The sequence below is a fragment of the Drosophila mojavensis genome, unplaced genomic scaffold (genome assembly GCF_018153725.1).
Source record: "Drosophila mojavensis isolate 15081-1352.22 unplaced genomic scaffold, ASM1815372v1 contig_136, whole genome shotgun sequence".
In the NCBI taxonomy this organism is placed as follows: Eukaryota; Metazoa; Arthropoda; class Insecta; order Diptera; family Drosophilidae; genus Drosophila; species Drosophila mojavensis.
This window is the reverse complement of record NW_025318667.1, coordinates 19,852,923-19,869,888: the sequence shown is the minus strand read 5'-3', so window position 1 is coordinate 19,869,888 and position 16,966 is coordinate 19,852,923. Positions and strand designations below refer to the sequence as shown.

General features: G+C 42.4%; 2 protein-coding genes and 1 long non-coding RNA gene across 5 annotated transcripts in view; 2 read left to right on the top strand and 1 right to left on the bottom strand.

Moving 5' to 3' along the window:
* Positions 1-460: 460 nt before the first annotated feature.
* Positions 461-1,376, top strand: LOC6584299. Its single transcript, XM_002009919.4, has 3 exons — positions 461-701; positions 778-1,170; positions 1,239-1,376. Exons 1-3 carry the CDS (start codon positions 642-644, stop codon positions 1,266-1,268), a joined length of 483 nt encoding a protein of 160 aa, XP_002009955.1. The 5' UTR covers positions 461-641; the 3' UTR covers positions 1,269-1,376.
* A 4,332-nt stretch (positions 1,377-5,708) lies between these two features.
* On the top strand, positions 5,709-7,330 carry LOC116804511. Its single transcript, XR_004364492.2, has 3 exons — positions 5,709-6,434; positions 6,527-6,641; positions 6,738-7,330. It is a non-coding gene; the product is annotated as an uncharacterized LOC116804511 (long non-coding RNA).
* A 2,740-nt stretch (positions 7,331-10,070) lies between these two features.
* LOC6584298 (chaoptin) overlaps positions 10,071-16,966 on the bottom strand; it is a 242,412-nt gene continuing 235,516 nt past the window's right edge. For 2 of the 3 annotated variants that reach the window (XM_032732425.2, XM_032732427.2), the window contains 3 exons: positions 13,395-16,329; positions 12,699-13,201; positions 10,071-11,319 (listed from right to left, as the gene is read on the bottom strand). In XM_032732425.2, coding sequence (XP_032588316.1) covers positions 10,219-11,319; positions 12,699-13,201; positions 13,395-16,329 — 4,539 coding nt within the window. In that variant the 3' untranslated portion in view covers positions 10,071-10,218. The remainder of the gene's footprint in view (positions 11,320-12,698; positions 13,202-13,394; positions 16,330-16,966) is intronic. The other variant, XM_044011673.1, reaches the window with a different exon arrangement.

Here is a 16,966-nt window from a genome sequence, read left to right as displayed (position 1 = left end):
TTTAGAGCGTTAGAAGTTGTTTCTCGATGAAACTCGCTTCGAAATGACTGTGTGAGCTCGAGAGCGCTCCTTATATACCCTTTTTAGCTCGTCTATGCCTACTTTGATGGAAAAAAAATTCTAAAGATGTAATTTTATAGATAATTTTCACAAAAGTTTTCAATCGATAACATTGAATGAAGCATCGATACTATATTGGTTTCAGCGAGTGACTTGACAACTCTAATGCTCACGGAAATATTTTAAAAAGTTTATTTTAAATTCCTCATACAAACTCAATTGATTAATTAATAATATAAATCAACTTTTCATCACAAGTTAAATAGCTATGCATAGATTAACAAAGTAGTATACTCTATTCTCCACTCCACACCTGCCTGAACGAGTACAAAAAATGGTTTTAAATATCAATCGTAGTAGGCTTTGGCTAAAAGTTTCAGAGGGCTATAGTCCCCAAAATTTTATTCAGACATTCACATTTCCTTCTCGCTTGTTGTAGGAGCTCATATAAAAATTTATATTTTTCATTTTTTCGGGAATTTCATAAAAATCGAATTTCTAATATTTAAGCGCACTAAATTCTTCGGTACGCTCAAATTGCCAAATATAATCATTCAATTCCAAATTCCTAAGAGCCGACAATGAAGACCAAAGCTCGTGCCACCAAGAAGCAGGCAGTCAAGCCAAAGGCCGGTGCTGCGGTAAGTGCATAGTACATAGTATGAATTGAAGCAATTGTAACTACAATATGTACGTGCGATTTTACCCATTGTACAGAAAAAATCGAAGCGCAATGGCAAATGCAAGGACCAGAAGGAGAGGACCAAGGGCGTGCCCAAGATTCGTATGAGCAGGAAAGTCACTAGCCCGTCCGATCATTCGTCTGCCGCTACCCCAGGCGCGTCCACAAAGCCAAAGAACATATCTGGCAAGGCAACATCTTGTGCCAAGAAGAAGACCAACTGCGCCAGTCTGAAGCGCAAGTTCAACAACTGCATCAAGGCGAACAAGTCCAACAAGCCAAATCCGCATACTTCTCAGTCATATCTCGAGTTCTTGCACGAATACAAACTTCGCAACGGGATGGTTCCTGAGAAGGAGGTCGTGCAGCGTGCCGCTATTGCCTACTGTCTGCTCTCCGAACATTTAAGACAGAAGTACCTTCGCCAGGTGAGTTAGCTTTGGCAATCAGATCCCAACAGTTAGTTTTCTATGCTGACCATCTCACTCCATTCCAGGCTAAGCTGAAGAGGAATGGATTAATTTAGAAGAGTCAAAGTACTGGGTGAATCAGAGCAATTAGTAAATATATTTTTCGGAAATTTATTAGTAGTAATTCGATGCGAAACGTACAAATAAATTAAATTCAAAATGTGCATCACTGTTTTCTTTGCAAATATTAATTATTTAAGATGCAATTTGGCACTATTGATAGACTTAGCCCTTCCAATGTTTATGGAGATGCGTTGCTCAAACCAAGAAGTTTAGATTCAGCTTAAAGCAAGTTTTTCGTTGTAACTCAAAGGTTGAGTTGACTATAAGGATTTTCTAGGCACTGCTGCATTCCTGCCTGTCTCGCCAAGCAGTTCTTTGGGATTGATTGATTGATTGATTGGTATGCATAAACGTATTGTTTTCTATATATCTGTAAGAAATTGAATCCATAAGATATACGCAATGAGAAAGTTAACTAATATTACATTCTAGTATACAAGTGGATCAATTTACTTGCAAACAAGCATAGCTCGCAACAAACTATTGCTTTGTAATGCATACAAACATACATACATACATAAATGTCTTTTACTCACACTCTGAGAACAGAAAAAGAGAGCGCAGCCGATTGCATCGGTTCTTTAACGAGCTTATTCGCGATCGGCTCGTAACCGTTTCATTTTGTGCTGTCTCGCTCTGGCTGTTCGCTGAACCAAAAAAACGTTTGTGCGTGTATTGGTGTGTAAGCGATGCTGTGTGCGTATGTAAGCATATCACTTGCACTGACGAATGGAGTTTGTGCATGTGTGTGTGTAGGTGGAGACCGTTTGCATTGACTCACTGAGTCTTCTTCTGCGAACATCAATCGTCTCTCCCTCCCTCTCACTCTCTTACTGCTGCTCGTTAAATGAGCGTCACACGGATAGTTCGACTGAAAGCGCTCAAGAGAAAGCAAAGCGAAAAGTACAAAAGTCATCTGCGAGAGCGAGTGAGCTGTTTTTGCAGACATATTAGTATATGTATGTATGCATGCATGTATGAACATACATATGTATGTATGTTGATTGCTGGCTTAACTAAATAGCAATTGCATTGTTGCTAGCGTTCTTCTTCTCAAGTAAGTCGGCCTCAGTTCAGTGGCGCGATCTCTTCATATTCCCCAATTATGAATTTATGTTTGGATCTCTTTTCATTTATCAAACATCATTGTGTAAATTGTCGCATTTTAGCTGCATTCGCACTCAATTCATTGTTTTATTTATTTCGTAATTTTTTCCAGCTCAGCTTTCTTGATAATTGCATGGAAAACACTTTGTTTGCTTTGGCTAAATTGCGCAATTAGTTTATGCGAACTTCAATTAATAATTCCGTTTTTATGCCAACACTTTTAGCACCCCAAAAATTTTTAAAATACCTGTGTGCATAGTGAGTGCCTTAACAAAAAAGTACAAATAGAATGAAGTAAAAGACTAAACACACACTGAGAAAAAAGTGGCCAACGGGGCCGCCAAACGAAATTTATGACAAAAATTTTTACACGAAGCGTATGTTGTGTCATGTGGCCATTCATTGCCTTTGCGTCGCCACTGTCACAGAGTCCGTCCATTCGTCCGTCTGTCCACCTAGCCCAACACAGTCGAGCTTCGCAGCTGTCCAGTTGTCCGGCTGCAACGTCTGTCTTTGTACACGACACACACACACACACACGCACACACATAGAGCTCAGCCCACATCCCATTCGAACCCTGTGACTGTGACTGCTGCAGCAGCAGCAGCAGCCAATTGGCTTTTTGTTCACTTCACTTCGCTTCACACTCATTCACGAAAGTGAGACGGGTATATCGGTTTTGTGCAATGTCCGTCTGTCAATATGAATGTAAAAATTAAAATGTGAATCTATAAAGCCTCGATTTGTAATGTGTCAAGATTTTTCTCGATTCCGCCCGATAGAGAATAACTGTATTTTCTACATCTAAAGAGTCAAAATGTAAGAGCTAAGCTTCTGTAAACATCCTCTATTCATTTGTATATAAATAATGTATATTTACGCCTATTGGGGGCGCGGTAAATCGAAAAATGGAGCTGTAAGCGTTTGGGCGTAAATGAGTATTCTTCGGTTGGTAACGCCCGATATGTTTTTACTTGTTTCATTTTTTTGTTGGCGCAAATGTTTTCCGCAACTTTTGGTGCATTTCTATTTTTTACTTTTGTTAGTAAAAAAATGTGTAAAAACCAGAAAAAATCGAGCTGTCATCATACATAAAATACACAGACACACACACACACACACACATACACACAACAGACAAAGCCATATCTATGAGCTGATATAACTACCTAACTAAATCGGAATCGGCTGCAGGCTGTGTGCAGTCAGTCATACTATATGCAGTCCACTGCATATCCCTTAACACTTGATGCATAAGATCATCATCAATTGATCATATAATATATAAACTTTACTATACTATATTATACTGTATAGTAATACATAACAAATCAAAAGTTTCGACTATTTTTGTTGTTGTTGTTGTTGTTGTTTTTATGCCAATGACTTATAGAGTTGCTCGTTGTTCCCTTGACTCGATATTATCGTTGGCGCGAATATTTTGTGCGCTTCATTGATTTAATGGAAAAACTTTTCGGTTCACAGTTTGTTTGTCTAATACATATATATTCTATACATATACATATAATATTTTTTTTCCCATTTTTTTTTTTTTTTTTTTTTTTTGCACAAATCGACGCTCATAAATTGACTGGGTGACTGGGTGGTCAGTTTTGGTTTCAAATATCCTTGTTATTGGTGTTGTAGTTGTTGTTGTATTTGTTGTTGCTGCTGTTGTTGTTGATGGCCAGCCAAGTCCATGGCATACGTTTGCCGAAGCTGTTTATAGTAATTTTCAATAGTTTTGCGGTGTTCATGTGAAAAATATGTTCCGCTTGTTTTCCCCTTCACACACACATACACACACACGTACACACACACATACATGCACACATATTTTTCTACTGCTTTGTTTTTTGGCCCGTCTCGTCTGTTGTTTTCACACACACGACTTTAGTTGTTGGCCAGGTTATGTGACACAGTGTGAATGATATCCTTTTTTTTTTTTTTTTTTTTTTGGCTCAAGATTAAAGTTGGAAGATTAAAAATTCAAAAGCCTTTGGAATTTGCACAATTTGATTGTTGTTGTTGCCAACTTAATTGACTATTGGCTGCCTGGTGATTGAGTGTCCTGCTGTCTGCAGGACTCGAGCTTGTCGCTTGGCTAGCCATGCCTTTCAATTTGACCAAACATGTCGTGTTGCAAATATTTGACAAAAACTGGCTGAGCAGGTAGAGCTGGAATGCCAGCTAAGAGATACGCTGCACTGTGCCGGAGCTTATATGGCTGCAGACAGGGTATTTGGCGCGTCGTTCACTCGCCCAGCTCGATGCCAGCTCGGTGCTTGTCCTTGTCATGCAATTAAGTCGAACCCACAGCGACAGCCAAGTCAGACAGTTGACATCCATGTCGTTGAGCTGCTGATGAAGATGCCGATGACGACTTGGCTTGACGTTACTTGACTTGAGTTGTGGTTACATTCCCATACCATCGCCCCATCTCTCCGGTTCCAGTCGCACGCCTAGGCCCATTCGCCGACGCAGTTGCAATTGCTGTTTGCCTAAAGCCCCGCAAAGTGTTTTCCTAGTCGAGCGGAGCGGTAAATAGTCCTGCTGTCGATATTGTCATGTATCTTTTTTCACTCCTCCAAATATGCGCACAGACGGAGACAGAGACAGAGACAGAGAGGGAGAGACAGAGAGCTCCTATTCACGTCAGACAGGTGGAAATTTTGCCAATTAAAGTTTGTTTTAATGAAGCAACTTACTTAGTTACCTACTTATTGTTGCAAGTAATGCAAATGGAGCCGCAGCCAGCTGCCTAGACGCCGACTCCTGCTCACGCTGCTCGCGCTGCGGCACTTGCTCCTAATCCTCTGCCCCAGTTGCCGCATCCTTATTCACTTTGGGCAAACAACAAACATTCCTGTGCCAACATCTCAGCTTACTAGCCAATTTACATTGCCAGCAGAGCTGTGCATTGCCGAAATGTGACTCTGTTTGCAATAGAGCAGTGTTTCGAGTCACTAACAATATTTAATTTGTTGCTAGTTAGTCTGCAGCTAATTCCACCCAAAGGTGTGAGTGAGATAGTTGAGTTACAGCCAAAGCCGTGAGTTTGATCTAGAGAGAGAGAGAGAGAGAGAGAGAGAGAGAGAGAGAGAGAGAGAGAGAGAGAGAGAGAGAGAACAGCAGAAAACTGAGCTCGTGCATAGTTGATCAAATCTGTTTCATTTTCACAGCAGATCCAACTTATAAAGTTTGACACTATTTGCAATGACACTTCATATATATAATAAATATATCCCATATACTCTATTAGTAGTAAAAGTTTTGAAGAAACAAAGTAAACTGTGGAAAAGTTAAGCTCATGTGTCAGAGCGACTTTATTTCTATTAATTCACTGAAAGACACCAAAAATACTTTTACTGTCTGCGTATTGGGGATGGCACGATTGCTATGTTATGATTATATGATAATCGATTATTTGGCTTCAAACGATAATTGAATTCTATCGCAAAAGAGAGTGCGATTAGACATTAATCAATTACGTGCACAGATAAATAATTAATTAAGCATATGTAGAACGTATAAAGTGCATATCGAATACATTTTATCATGCACTCGTTTCATACATCAGAGTCCTTTGATTTATTGTGCTAGAGTGGGACAACGAAACTGCAGAGCTGTTAAACTGTTAAAGGCATGGCACTGTTAACAATGTAGTGTTGGCAATGTTAGCAGCGGACAATGTTAACCTCTACCGCTCCTCTACCACTAGCCCCTCTATCGCATTGGTATATGAAACATCTGGAACTGAAACACAATGCTGTTAACAGAAAATAGAATCAGGGAACATTTTTGTACCCTTCACCTTATTTATAAAAAATGTTATATATAACATAGCAGCTAGTCAGAGCAAAGCCCTCCACAGCTTTGTGCATAAAGCGAGAATCCAACCAGTTTGCAGCTTTGCAAAGAAGTAACTGTATTCAAGCCATTCGAATGGCCGATTCAAACGGTTTTTTCCGCGCTTTTCGGACTATGTGATATAAAAACTGTAAGGATACAGGCGTGGCAGGCTTTCAGCAATCCATTCATTGTAGCTCAGGTAAATATTTAAATTTCAGTTTTTACCACGTAATCATATTGATATATTGTGTTTTTTTTTTTTTTTTTTTTTTTTTCTTGTATCTTATTCAGGATAAACCTTGTTTTTACCTTCGTCCATGTTTGCAATATCAATTGTAGTACTATCATGCTCCAAATAATGCTCCATTGGAAAAATATTGTATTTGCATGGCTCTTAAGAGGAACGGTATTAAATTAATAACCAAATAATACTATATTTTTATATATTTATATATATGTTTTTATATATATTATATATATGTGTATATTCTGTATATTCCAGCTGACCAGTGATGCATTCTGAAGCCTCAACTCCATCGACTCCAGCTACGTGCACCAGCTTCGTCTCGTCTGAAATTTGAGTAGAATCAAACCAGATAAAACTCATCCTTAACATCTTGTTTATTCATTCTCTCAAACTATGTCTTTGTTCGTATTTCAATTTTGTTGTTATCTCCAAATATGTCCCTCACTTATATAATACACATATGTGTTACATATATTGCGTATTAAATTTGAGTAAAATGAATCCCTTTGTTGACATCTCAACAAATTTAAGCCCTATGCATATTTCAGCTGCATTGCTTTTATCCATATTAATATTTGAATGCATTTCAATGGAAACATATTTGAAGTCTTTTGAGGTAAAACATTAATTACACCTCTGCAAGAGAGACATTTTGTTTATGTTTCTATTGCAGTTCCTATTTCGCTCGAGATTAATCAAAATTCGGTCCTGACATCACTCACTGAAATTTCAGCTTTGATGTATGCCAGTTGCTGTAAATATTGCATAGTACAAGCAGCTATTGAATCAACTTTTAAATTGACTGTGTGAGTTTGCATGTGTATATACATATATATATGTGTGTGTGTGTGTGTACTCTGACAGACGGCTTGTAGTTTCAGTTGCTCTCCTATTGTTGGGGGCTTCTTGGCCCCCAGCACATCTTGTTGCACACAGAGTCTCTATGATATACATTTTAATAACTAGGAATAAGAGAGAGTGGAAGGGAGAGAGAGATTGGGAGAGAGAGTGGGAGAGAGAGAGAGAGAGAGAGTGAGCTGCAGCTGTAGACTAACAACGCTTGAATTTGGGTTGTGGCAGGTGCGAGCTGCTCCTTGCTCAACTTGTGCGTCTAGGTGTGTGTGTGTGTGGGTGTGTGCATGTCTCTTTATGTGCGTGTGGGTGTGTGCGCGCGGCTAATTAAAATTCCGCATTGCATTTAATGCCGTTGATGAGAAAACGTGCTCAAGACAGCGGAAATGTCCATTTCATTAAAATTTTCTAAAGACAAAACAAGATGATAAATATACGTATATATACATGCACATAAGTATATGCATATATATTTATATATAATACACACATATATTAGCACACTTTACTATGAAAGCAAGCATTTAACCTATCCCCTTTCCCCTCTGGCCCAGCCTCAATCAAGCAAAACTTTCGAGTTATAATTTATTGTTAAATTTCGTTTGTCATTTATTTATATTTAGTTCTTGTTGCATTCAATACAATATTTGTTGTTTTTTTTTTTTTTTTTCATAATAATTTCATTTATTGCATTTGTATTTTTGTTGTTGTTTTTTTGCTTCTGTTTCGTAAGTGAATTCTGTTTGGCTTTCAAGTTCTACACAAGACTAGAACTATTGCATGTTGGTATCTGTGTGTGTGTGTGTGTGTGTGGAGGGACATCAATATTGATTTGCTTTCAACTCACACAAACACATACACGCACATTATTACTGCAGAGCATTTGGTAAGCTTCGTTTAATGCATAGATTTATTTACTCTTATAGTATTTTTTTTTTTTTAATTTTTTTGGTTTGTTTTTATATTTTTTTGGTATTGTTGTTTGTATTTGGTTTTGTTGTATTTTTGCATTTGATTCTTATTTTCGATTTTTGATTTTGTTTGTTTGTCTGCTTTTGATTTGCGTTTAGCGATTTGCGCAGCTATTTTCAGATAACTTAGCATACACTTTTACAGGGTATCTGCCCGGCTCGCGTGTGACATGCAGCGTTGCCCACATAAGTATGCTATTGTTAAGCCAGGGACTGGGGCGTAACATCTTTTGATTTGATTTGTTTTGCTAAGGTTTAGTTTGCTAGCATTATTTGCATTTGCATTTGTGTTTCGTGTTCCACTTTCACTTTCGCTTTCGCTTTCGCTTCCTCTTTCTCTCTTCTTCTTAGCTGGCCATAAAGTAATTGGTATACTACGCAGCGCTCTGTCACATAAATATGTTTTGCTTAAATATTTAAATATGCTTTCAATTTGTATTTATTTCGTATTATAGCTAAATCCTTGACTAAAGTTATTTCATTATCATTTAAGTAGTTATTTAAAAAAAAAATTCTATTTATTTATTGTATTACGAAAATGATAATTATAAAGTAGATGACAAAAAAAAAGTATTTCTTTTGCATTTTAAAAATGAAACTCTTTGAGTTTTGCTTTTCTTTTTTTTTTTTTGGTTTATTTTATTTTTTTTTTTACCTTTTGTTGCTTGCTTAGCCTAATCCAATTTCGTATTCTTGGTTTAATTGTATATTTTAATTAGATTTATTAGTTATAATATGTTGCTCTTGCAGTTTAATGCCACTCGACAAAGAGATTATTAAACTCCTTCGTTTACTGTTAGTGATTCTTACTTACCGCGCTGCTTCGACAAAAAAAAAATTGTTTATCTTCGATTACATCTAAGTTTTTCCGCTTGGGTTCGAAAAAAAAAATTGTCAACAACATCAACATTGATTACAGTTGTGTCTGTGCCTCTCTAAACCCTAAATAAATACATACATACATATGTATATGTACTATGCGTAGCTGGCTTTATCTACGACACTTTTCATAGTATTTCCTTGCATTTATTTTCATATATTTATCATTACACTAAAAACTGATTTTTTTTTCTTTTTGATTTTTTTCTGTGTTGCTTTTCATATTTGAGTTGAGTTTTCATTGCGTTCCAGCTTGTATTTACATTGAAAATGGTTTACTCTCTGTATTGTTATTATATATATATTTATTTATTTATTTTTTTTTTTCTTTTCTTTTTATTATTATTTTTAAATATTTTATTTCTTTTTTTTTTTTTTTTGCTCTATTTGAAATTGTCATAACTAAACGAACGTTGAACGCATCATGATGTTTATTATCACTAACCTAGTTATTTTTATGTTTATTTGTTGGAAGTTGGTTTCTCTGTTTTTTTTTTTTTTTTTTTTTTTTTTTTTTTACTCATAAATTAAATGCATTTTTGGGCCACATTGAAAACATAAAAAATGCTTTGACATTTCCTCCGATTGAAAAAGTTTTTATGCTAAATGAATTGAATGGCACATCAAATATATGTATATATATATATATATATATATATATATATATATATATATATATATACGCATATATATGCTTGTGGGCTTTGAGTGGGTGTATTTGGCAGATCAAGTGAGTGCGGGGACAGACATACTGAGCCAGTGTGGTAAAATGAATGAATTATTTGAGTAACCTTTTGAGCACTGCATATTTCGTAATACTCGCTCGCGTCTGATTGAATTGGTTATTGTTCGAGTATAAATACATATATATATATATATATATATATATATATATATATATATATGCATGCTGACATGGATATTGCCATTAATGACGACAACTGAGAGCAAGTCTTTCAGCATAAAATATGCAACATTCATGAAGTGCATGAACTGCAAATCGAATGCAATTGAAATAATCCGGCGTGGGCCGACTAACAGACGCTCAAATGGTTCGTATTGAGCACCACGCCCGCCGCCATGTAGCCCCCGATGGCCCCGTTGTTGGGCCGGTGGTGGTGGTGGTGGCTGTTGTGGCTGTGATTGTTGTGCGGTGCATTGCTCGCCGGCGATGTGGAGACGGCCACAATGCTGCCCGCTGCATCGCCATTCTCGACAACGAGTCCCCCGATGCCCACAATGGGGCTGCGGCTGCCCGACTTGGCCAGGGCCAACGGCACGCCGCCAATGGGCGTGGTTGCCGTGGTGGTGGTGGTGCCGGTGCCGGTGCCGGTGCTCAAGCTGGTGCCGCTAATGTGCGCACTGATGCCACTCGGCACGCTGGCCATGCCATGGGCGCCGCCAGCTGGCGCCGTTGACGCCGAGGCGGCGGCTGCTGCGGCCGCAGCGCTGTTGACGCTGGCCGCGGTGCGCGTCAGCTCCTCGTTGGGTATGGAGAAATGGCGATAGGAGATGTACTCGGGCGGCATGGCCGCCTGCCGCTTGGCGTTCTCGATGCGCTGCTTCTTGAGCTTCACGTAGCTGAGCACCGATATCATCACAATGAACACAATGATGCCCAAGCAGCAGCCGACAATCAGGCCCAGGCGACGCGTCAGTATCGAGTGTATGAAGCCGTTGCTCGACAGCCCGTTCTCGTCCGTGATCAGGCTGGGCGTGGAGTCCAGGGTCTGGACGTCGGTGCAGGCCGAGATGTGCGAGTTCTTGAGCACCTCATGCAGCGCCTTGTCCGTCACAATGCTGTTCTCAATCAGCGCCTGCTGCTGCTGCTGCTGCTGCTGCTGCTGGAGCTGGAGCTGGTGCTGCTCGTGGATGGCGCCATTCAGATGCTGATACGGCGAGTAGCTGTCCGGCATGGAGGGCAGGGCGGCGGCCAGGGGCCCATCGCCAGCTGCTGCCAGCGTGAGCAGCAGGTCGTCGCGCGACTCATTGTAGTGCAGCCTTTGGAGCGCATTGGCCAACGGCTCCGAGAGCCAATTACCCGTGCCGATGACGCAGATGTGATAGCGCGTGTTGGGACTCAATTTCGTTAGCTTTGTCGAGCTGGCCGTGCCGTTTAGCCGCTTGCCGTGTATCTGTGGAATAAATTAACCAAGTTTTCAACATAATTATTGCGATGCCAACCTCAGTCATGCACTCAATATGCCCCAGTCACCAATTCTCCACATCATCATCATCATCATTGTCATCATTGTCATCATCGTCTTCATCATCGTCCGCGTCGCCCTCGTCGTGTCGTTTTATTAAAATTTTCTTTTGGGCCCTGCGGCCGCAACATGACTAACTGACCTGGACAATGGGCTCGATTAGCGACTTAATTGTTAAATACAATGATAGAAAAATATAGCAAAAGAAGCTACACTTATTATAAAATTATATAAAATTATAATAATAAATTAATTTTAATAAAATGTAAATTTAATTTTGTATTTTATCTTTAATTTTTGCATTTCATTATTTTTAAATACTTTATCATTATTTATCTTCAATTTAATTATTTGTAAATAGATTAAACTTTTTTATATTCTTTTATTTTTTTAGGGTATTTTATTTATTTTTATATTTTTAATTTTATTTTAATTTTTTTTTTTTTTTTTTTTTTTAATTTAAATTTGGAGCTGTTCGGGTTTGATCTAATAATGTTTTCGTGTATTAATATTTATTTAGTATTTTTTTATTTCCGTTTTTTCCTCATTTTATTTATTTTTATTTTTTAAATTTAATTTTAATGTTTTAAACTAAATTTTGAATTTTCTCTTTTCTCTGTATTAATATTTTTATATATTATGACTTTTATCTTTTTAAATTATTTTGTTATTATTTGGTTTTCAATTCATGCTATAAGAATTCAGTTTCCTAATAACATAATTAAAGAATTGTAACAAAAATTAAAGCTCTTACTAGCCTAAAGAAATTAAATAAAATATTTTTTGATAAATAAAAACAAATGTTTGTTGTCTAAATCAAAAGTAGAAATTTGATAAGAGATTGATATGAGCTTGAGCCTCAACTATTTCAACTAAACAGTTTGGCTTACTAAAACAATTCCTAAACTATTTCGAATCGTCTTAGAACAAAGGAGCCTAGAAATGTTTTGTGTTCACATTTCGTTCGAGTCGAGCCCACTGTGCCATCGGCATCTTAGCTAGTTGAGAGCCCGGGGCAACGTGATGCTTAAATTAAATTTTGTATGCACAAAGTTGCGCAGTTTATCGCCGATCGAACGAGGCCACATGGCGCCCCCTGCTCCACGGCGACCGCTAAGCGTTGATTAAGCGTTTATTAAAAGAGAATTACGGGCCGGGGGCCAAACAGGACAAGAGTACCAAAGTGGAGCAGGGGTAGCAGGAGTAAACTTGGCCAACACGGCATCGAGTGCTTAACATCGGATTTCTTTGAAATTTGTGCGTCCACTGTCAGTTAGCGTCTGGCTGAGCAATCATTGGCCACTCACCTCATCCGTGGCAGCAAACTGGGCCAGGCGCTCCCTCTCGCTGTCTCGCTCAAACTCGCTGTGCTGGCGTGGCATATCGTAGTCCCGGTCCCGGTCCTGGTCCCGGTCCCTCTCCCGCTCTCGCTGTCTATCCCTATCCCGTTCGTGATGATTATCGGTGCGGCCTCGGGTGTCGTCGCGGTCGGCTGGTGCCGCAATGAGTCCATCGCCGGTGGCGTGGTAAACAATTTCAAAGCCAGTGAGGCCCAAATGGTCGCGACTCTGCCAGGAAACGACCACCGAATAGGGCTGTATGTCCTGTATGGCCATTTTGGGTATTAATGGGGCATCACAAAATTGCTGCGGCTCCATGCGGCCAAACACCTTGCCGCGCAGCTCCGTCGGGTGTTCGCACCTCAGATAATTAATGTTATCACCGCCCGTTGGCGATAGCGACCATTTGCGATGATCCCGCAGCCATTCCCAGAGCTTTTGTGCATCACAGCTGCAATGCAGTGGATTCTCTATATATGTGTGCGTGTGTGTGTGTGTGTGTGTGTGTGTGTGTGTGTGTGTGAGCGCGCGAGTGTGCGTGAACGAAACACAAATGAAAATGCCATCAGAGTAAGCACCAAATTAGCTAAAGGACTGTGAATTTACGGCTGGTTAAACGCCGCTGCAGCCCCAGCCGCAATCGCAATCGCACTCGATACTCACCCTCCAGCTTCAGTGTGCGCAGATTCGTTTCGAGCGGCCTCAGCGGCTCCAGCGGCACCAGCTCAAAGTAGTTCTTGCGCAGATCGAGCAGATGCAGCTTCCGCAAGTAGCGGAAGGCGTCGTTGGACAGCGCCGTCATCCGGTTGCCCATGAGCAGCAGCTCGACGAGTCCGTGCAGGTTGCGAAAGGTCTTCTTGGAGATGCGATCCAGCTGATTGAAGCTGAGGTCCAGCGTCTGCAGCTGGCCCAGCTCGCTGCTGAACTCGTCCAGATCCTTGAGCGTGTTGTGGGATATGTTGAGCAGGCGCAGGAGGCGGAGTCCCTGCAGGCGCTCCTTGGGCAGCATCTCCAGCTCGTTGACGCTGATGTCCAGGGTGAGCAGATTCACGAGCGACTTGAAGGCGCCGGGCGAGATGCGTGTGATGCGATTGTTGACCAAATGCAGATGCTGCAGTGCCTGGAAGGCTTCAAAGTCCTTGGACGTGAGTATGGAGAGGTTCGTCTGACAGATGTAGAGCTCCTTGAGGTAGAGATAGCGCTCCTCCTTCACCGTATAAATCTTGTTGATGGGATTGCCGGTCAGATTCAGCCAGGACAGACGCGGTATGGACACGTCCGACAGCGCCGAGCTGGGTATCTGCAGGAAGCGATTGCTGGACAAGTCGACGCGCTGCAGATTGATCGAGTGCCGCAGAAAGTTGGCCGGCAGCGAGAGCAGCAGATTGCCGCTGAGATCCACGTTGTCCAGTTGGGTTAGGTTGACCGCATTGAAGCCGCTCAGCGAGCTGATCTTGTTGTCGCGCAGTACCAGCTGGCGCAGATTGAGGGTGCCGCTCAGCTTGAAGAAGTCAATGGAGTTGAGTTGGTTTTTGGCCAGATCCAGTGTCTCCAGCGTGCTCAGATTGTAGAGGGCGATGTGCGGGAACTCGACGAGATTGTTGCGGCACAGGCGCAGCTCCTTGAACACGTTCAGTCCGCTGAAGATGTTGCGGTTCATCTCGGTCAGCTGATTGTCGCACAGATCGATGCGCACCAGGTTCGTGTTCTTGGCAAACAGCTGGTCGGGTATGCTGCTCAGGCTGCAGTTGGCCATGGAGAGCTGCTGCAGGGAGCGCAGCTTGTCGAACATGCCCGACATGATGCCGCCAACGGCGCCGCCAATGCCCACATGGCTGAAGTTGTTGTGCGAGAGATGCAGTCGCCTTAGGCTGGGCACGTCGAGCTTTTGTATGTCCGCCGGATTGAGCTGATTGCGCTCCAGATTAAGCTCATTCAGATTCTGCATGGACTTGAATGTGTGCTGCTCCAGCTTGCGCAGCGAGGTGTTGCGCAGATTGAGCGTGCTCAGGGGCAGCTCGTCCAGAAATATGTCGCGTGTCAGCTGCACCAGCGGATTGTGGGAGAGATCCAGGGACTTGAGCTGCTTCAGCCGGCTGAAGGCGTAGCCCTCGATGGCCTCGATCTGATTGTTGGCCAGACTGAGCTCCTCCAGGCTGTGCAACGTGGAGAAGTAGTCGCGCCGCAGCTGACGCAGCTGATTGCCGCTCAGGTCGAGGAACTTGAGCAGACCCAGACTGACGAAGGTGTCCTTCTCGATCTCGCGTATCCGATTGTTGCTCAGATAGAGCCGGCCCAGGTGCGGCGTGTCCACGAACAGCGATCGGTCGATCTTCACCAGCTGATTGTCGCGCAGCCACATGATCTGAATGCGCTGCTGCTGCCGGAACGTGCGCTGGTGGATCTTGTGCAGATAGTTCGCCTCCAGCTGAATGGAGAGCAGCGAGGAGTTCTGCTCGGGAAAGATGTCCTCCAGCATGGTCAGCTGATTGTCCTGCAGATTGATGTGCTGCATATTGGCCAAGGTATGGAAGGCGCCCGGCTCAATGTCCTCGATGTTGTTCTTCTGGATGTGCAGCTCCTGCAGCGCCGGCAGCGGCTCGAAGACGCCCTTCCGCACGCGGCGAATGCGATTGTTGTGCAGCCGCACCTCGCGCAGCTGCTCCAGCTTGCGGAACATGCCGATCTCCAGGTCCTGGATCTCATTGTTGTCCAGCGACAGCGACGACAGCTTCGTGCACTTGTCGAAGAGGGTGACGGGCACCAGGGGAATGAAGTTGGAGCGCAAATACAAGTGATCCAAGTTGGCCAAGGTGCTGAACACATTGGGATCGATGTGGGCAATGCCATTCGACTCCAAGTAGATGACATCCACATTGGTCGAATTGGTGAACGCATCCGCGGGCAGCTCCAGTATATTGTTCTCGGAGAGGAACACCTCGCGCAGCTGCGGCAGGTTGGAGAAGACCCCACCGATGGCGTGTATGTGGTTGTGGCTGAGGTCGACTGTCTGCAGGCGTTTGTTCTTGTCGAAGACCTTCGGATCGAGCGTGATGATGCGATTGTGCGACATGTCCAGCGACATCAGCTCCTTGAGGCTCCTGAAGGCCTCCGGCTGCACGATCTCAATCTGGTTGGCATAGAACGACAGCGTCTTCAGCTGGGGAAAGGCGCGAAAGCAGTCGTGCGCGATCTCGCTGAACTGATTCGAGCTCAGATCCAGCAGGATCAGCGAGGGTAGCTGCAGAGCGGCCGCCGTTGCCGCTGCCGCCGAGGCGTTGTTCGTGGCCAGCTGAATGTCGCCGTAGAAGGTGGAGATCTTGTTGTTGGATAGCCGCAGGATGCGCAGGTGATCCAGCTTGCGCAACGCCATCATCGGAAATGTGCGCAGACCGTTCTCCGACACGTCAATCTCCTGCATGCAGTCCTCCAGTCCGGCGAAGCCATGCTCCGGTATGGTCTGCAGCCGGTTACCCTTCATGTTCAGCTTGGACACGCGCAGCCCATAGAAGCTGTAGTCCTCGATGCGCACAATCTCGTTGTAGTCAAAGTCCAGGGCGGTCAGCTTCTGCATGGAGCTGAGGGCCCGAGAGGGTAGCTGTGAGAAGAGAGAAGAGAGATGAAGTTTCAATTAAGGTTGAATGATTGTATAAGCATGTTAGCGAATGTAGAGCTCTTAGCTTTAAGTGAAGTACAGCCTTTTATTATATTTATGTATATCGATATATTCTTAAGGAACGTAGTGAGGTAATTCCCTTTGACTTCACGCATTTGTTTTCCTATTTGTATATCTGTTCGTGCTGCTTCTCTGTCTGAGACAGTCGAAGAAGAACTACAGGATATCATTTATATAGTCTATATGTATGCAGCAGTATTTATTTGGTATTTATACTTAAGAGAGTTCTTTAAGCAGCAGAGAGTTTTCCCATTGGTCACTTAAAGTTCGACTGCAACGACCTCTACCTGGCACCGGCCTCAACATTTGAGCACGACTTGGTGCTTGAGTGAGAGGCGCCCTATATAAAGGGCAGCTACTGCAGCATTTCTTCAGTCGCCCAGGCCTGGTGGGGGTCTGTTGTAGAGTGCAGTAAAGTAAAGTGAAGCGAGGTGAGGTGAACTGAAGTGAGGTGAACTGAAGTGTGCCTAAATATTGAATAACCGTTCAGCTAAGCATTAAAGACTTGGAGAAGCTACTTGGAGGAAATACTTGGAGAAAATGGTTCGAGGAAATACTT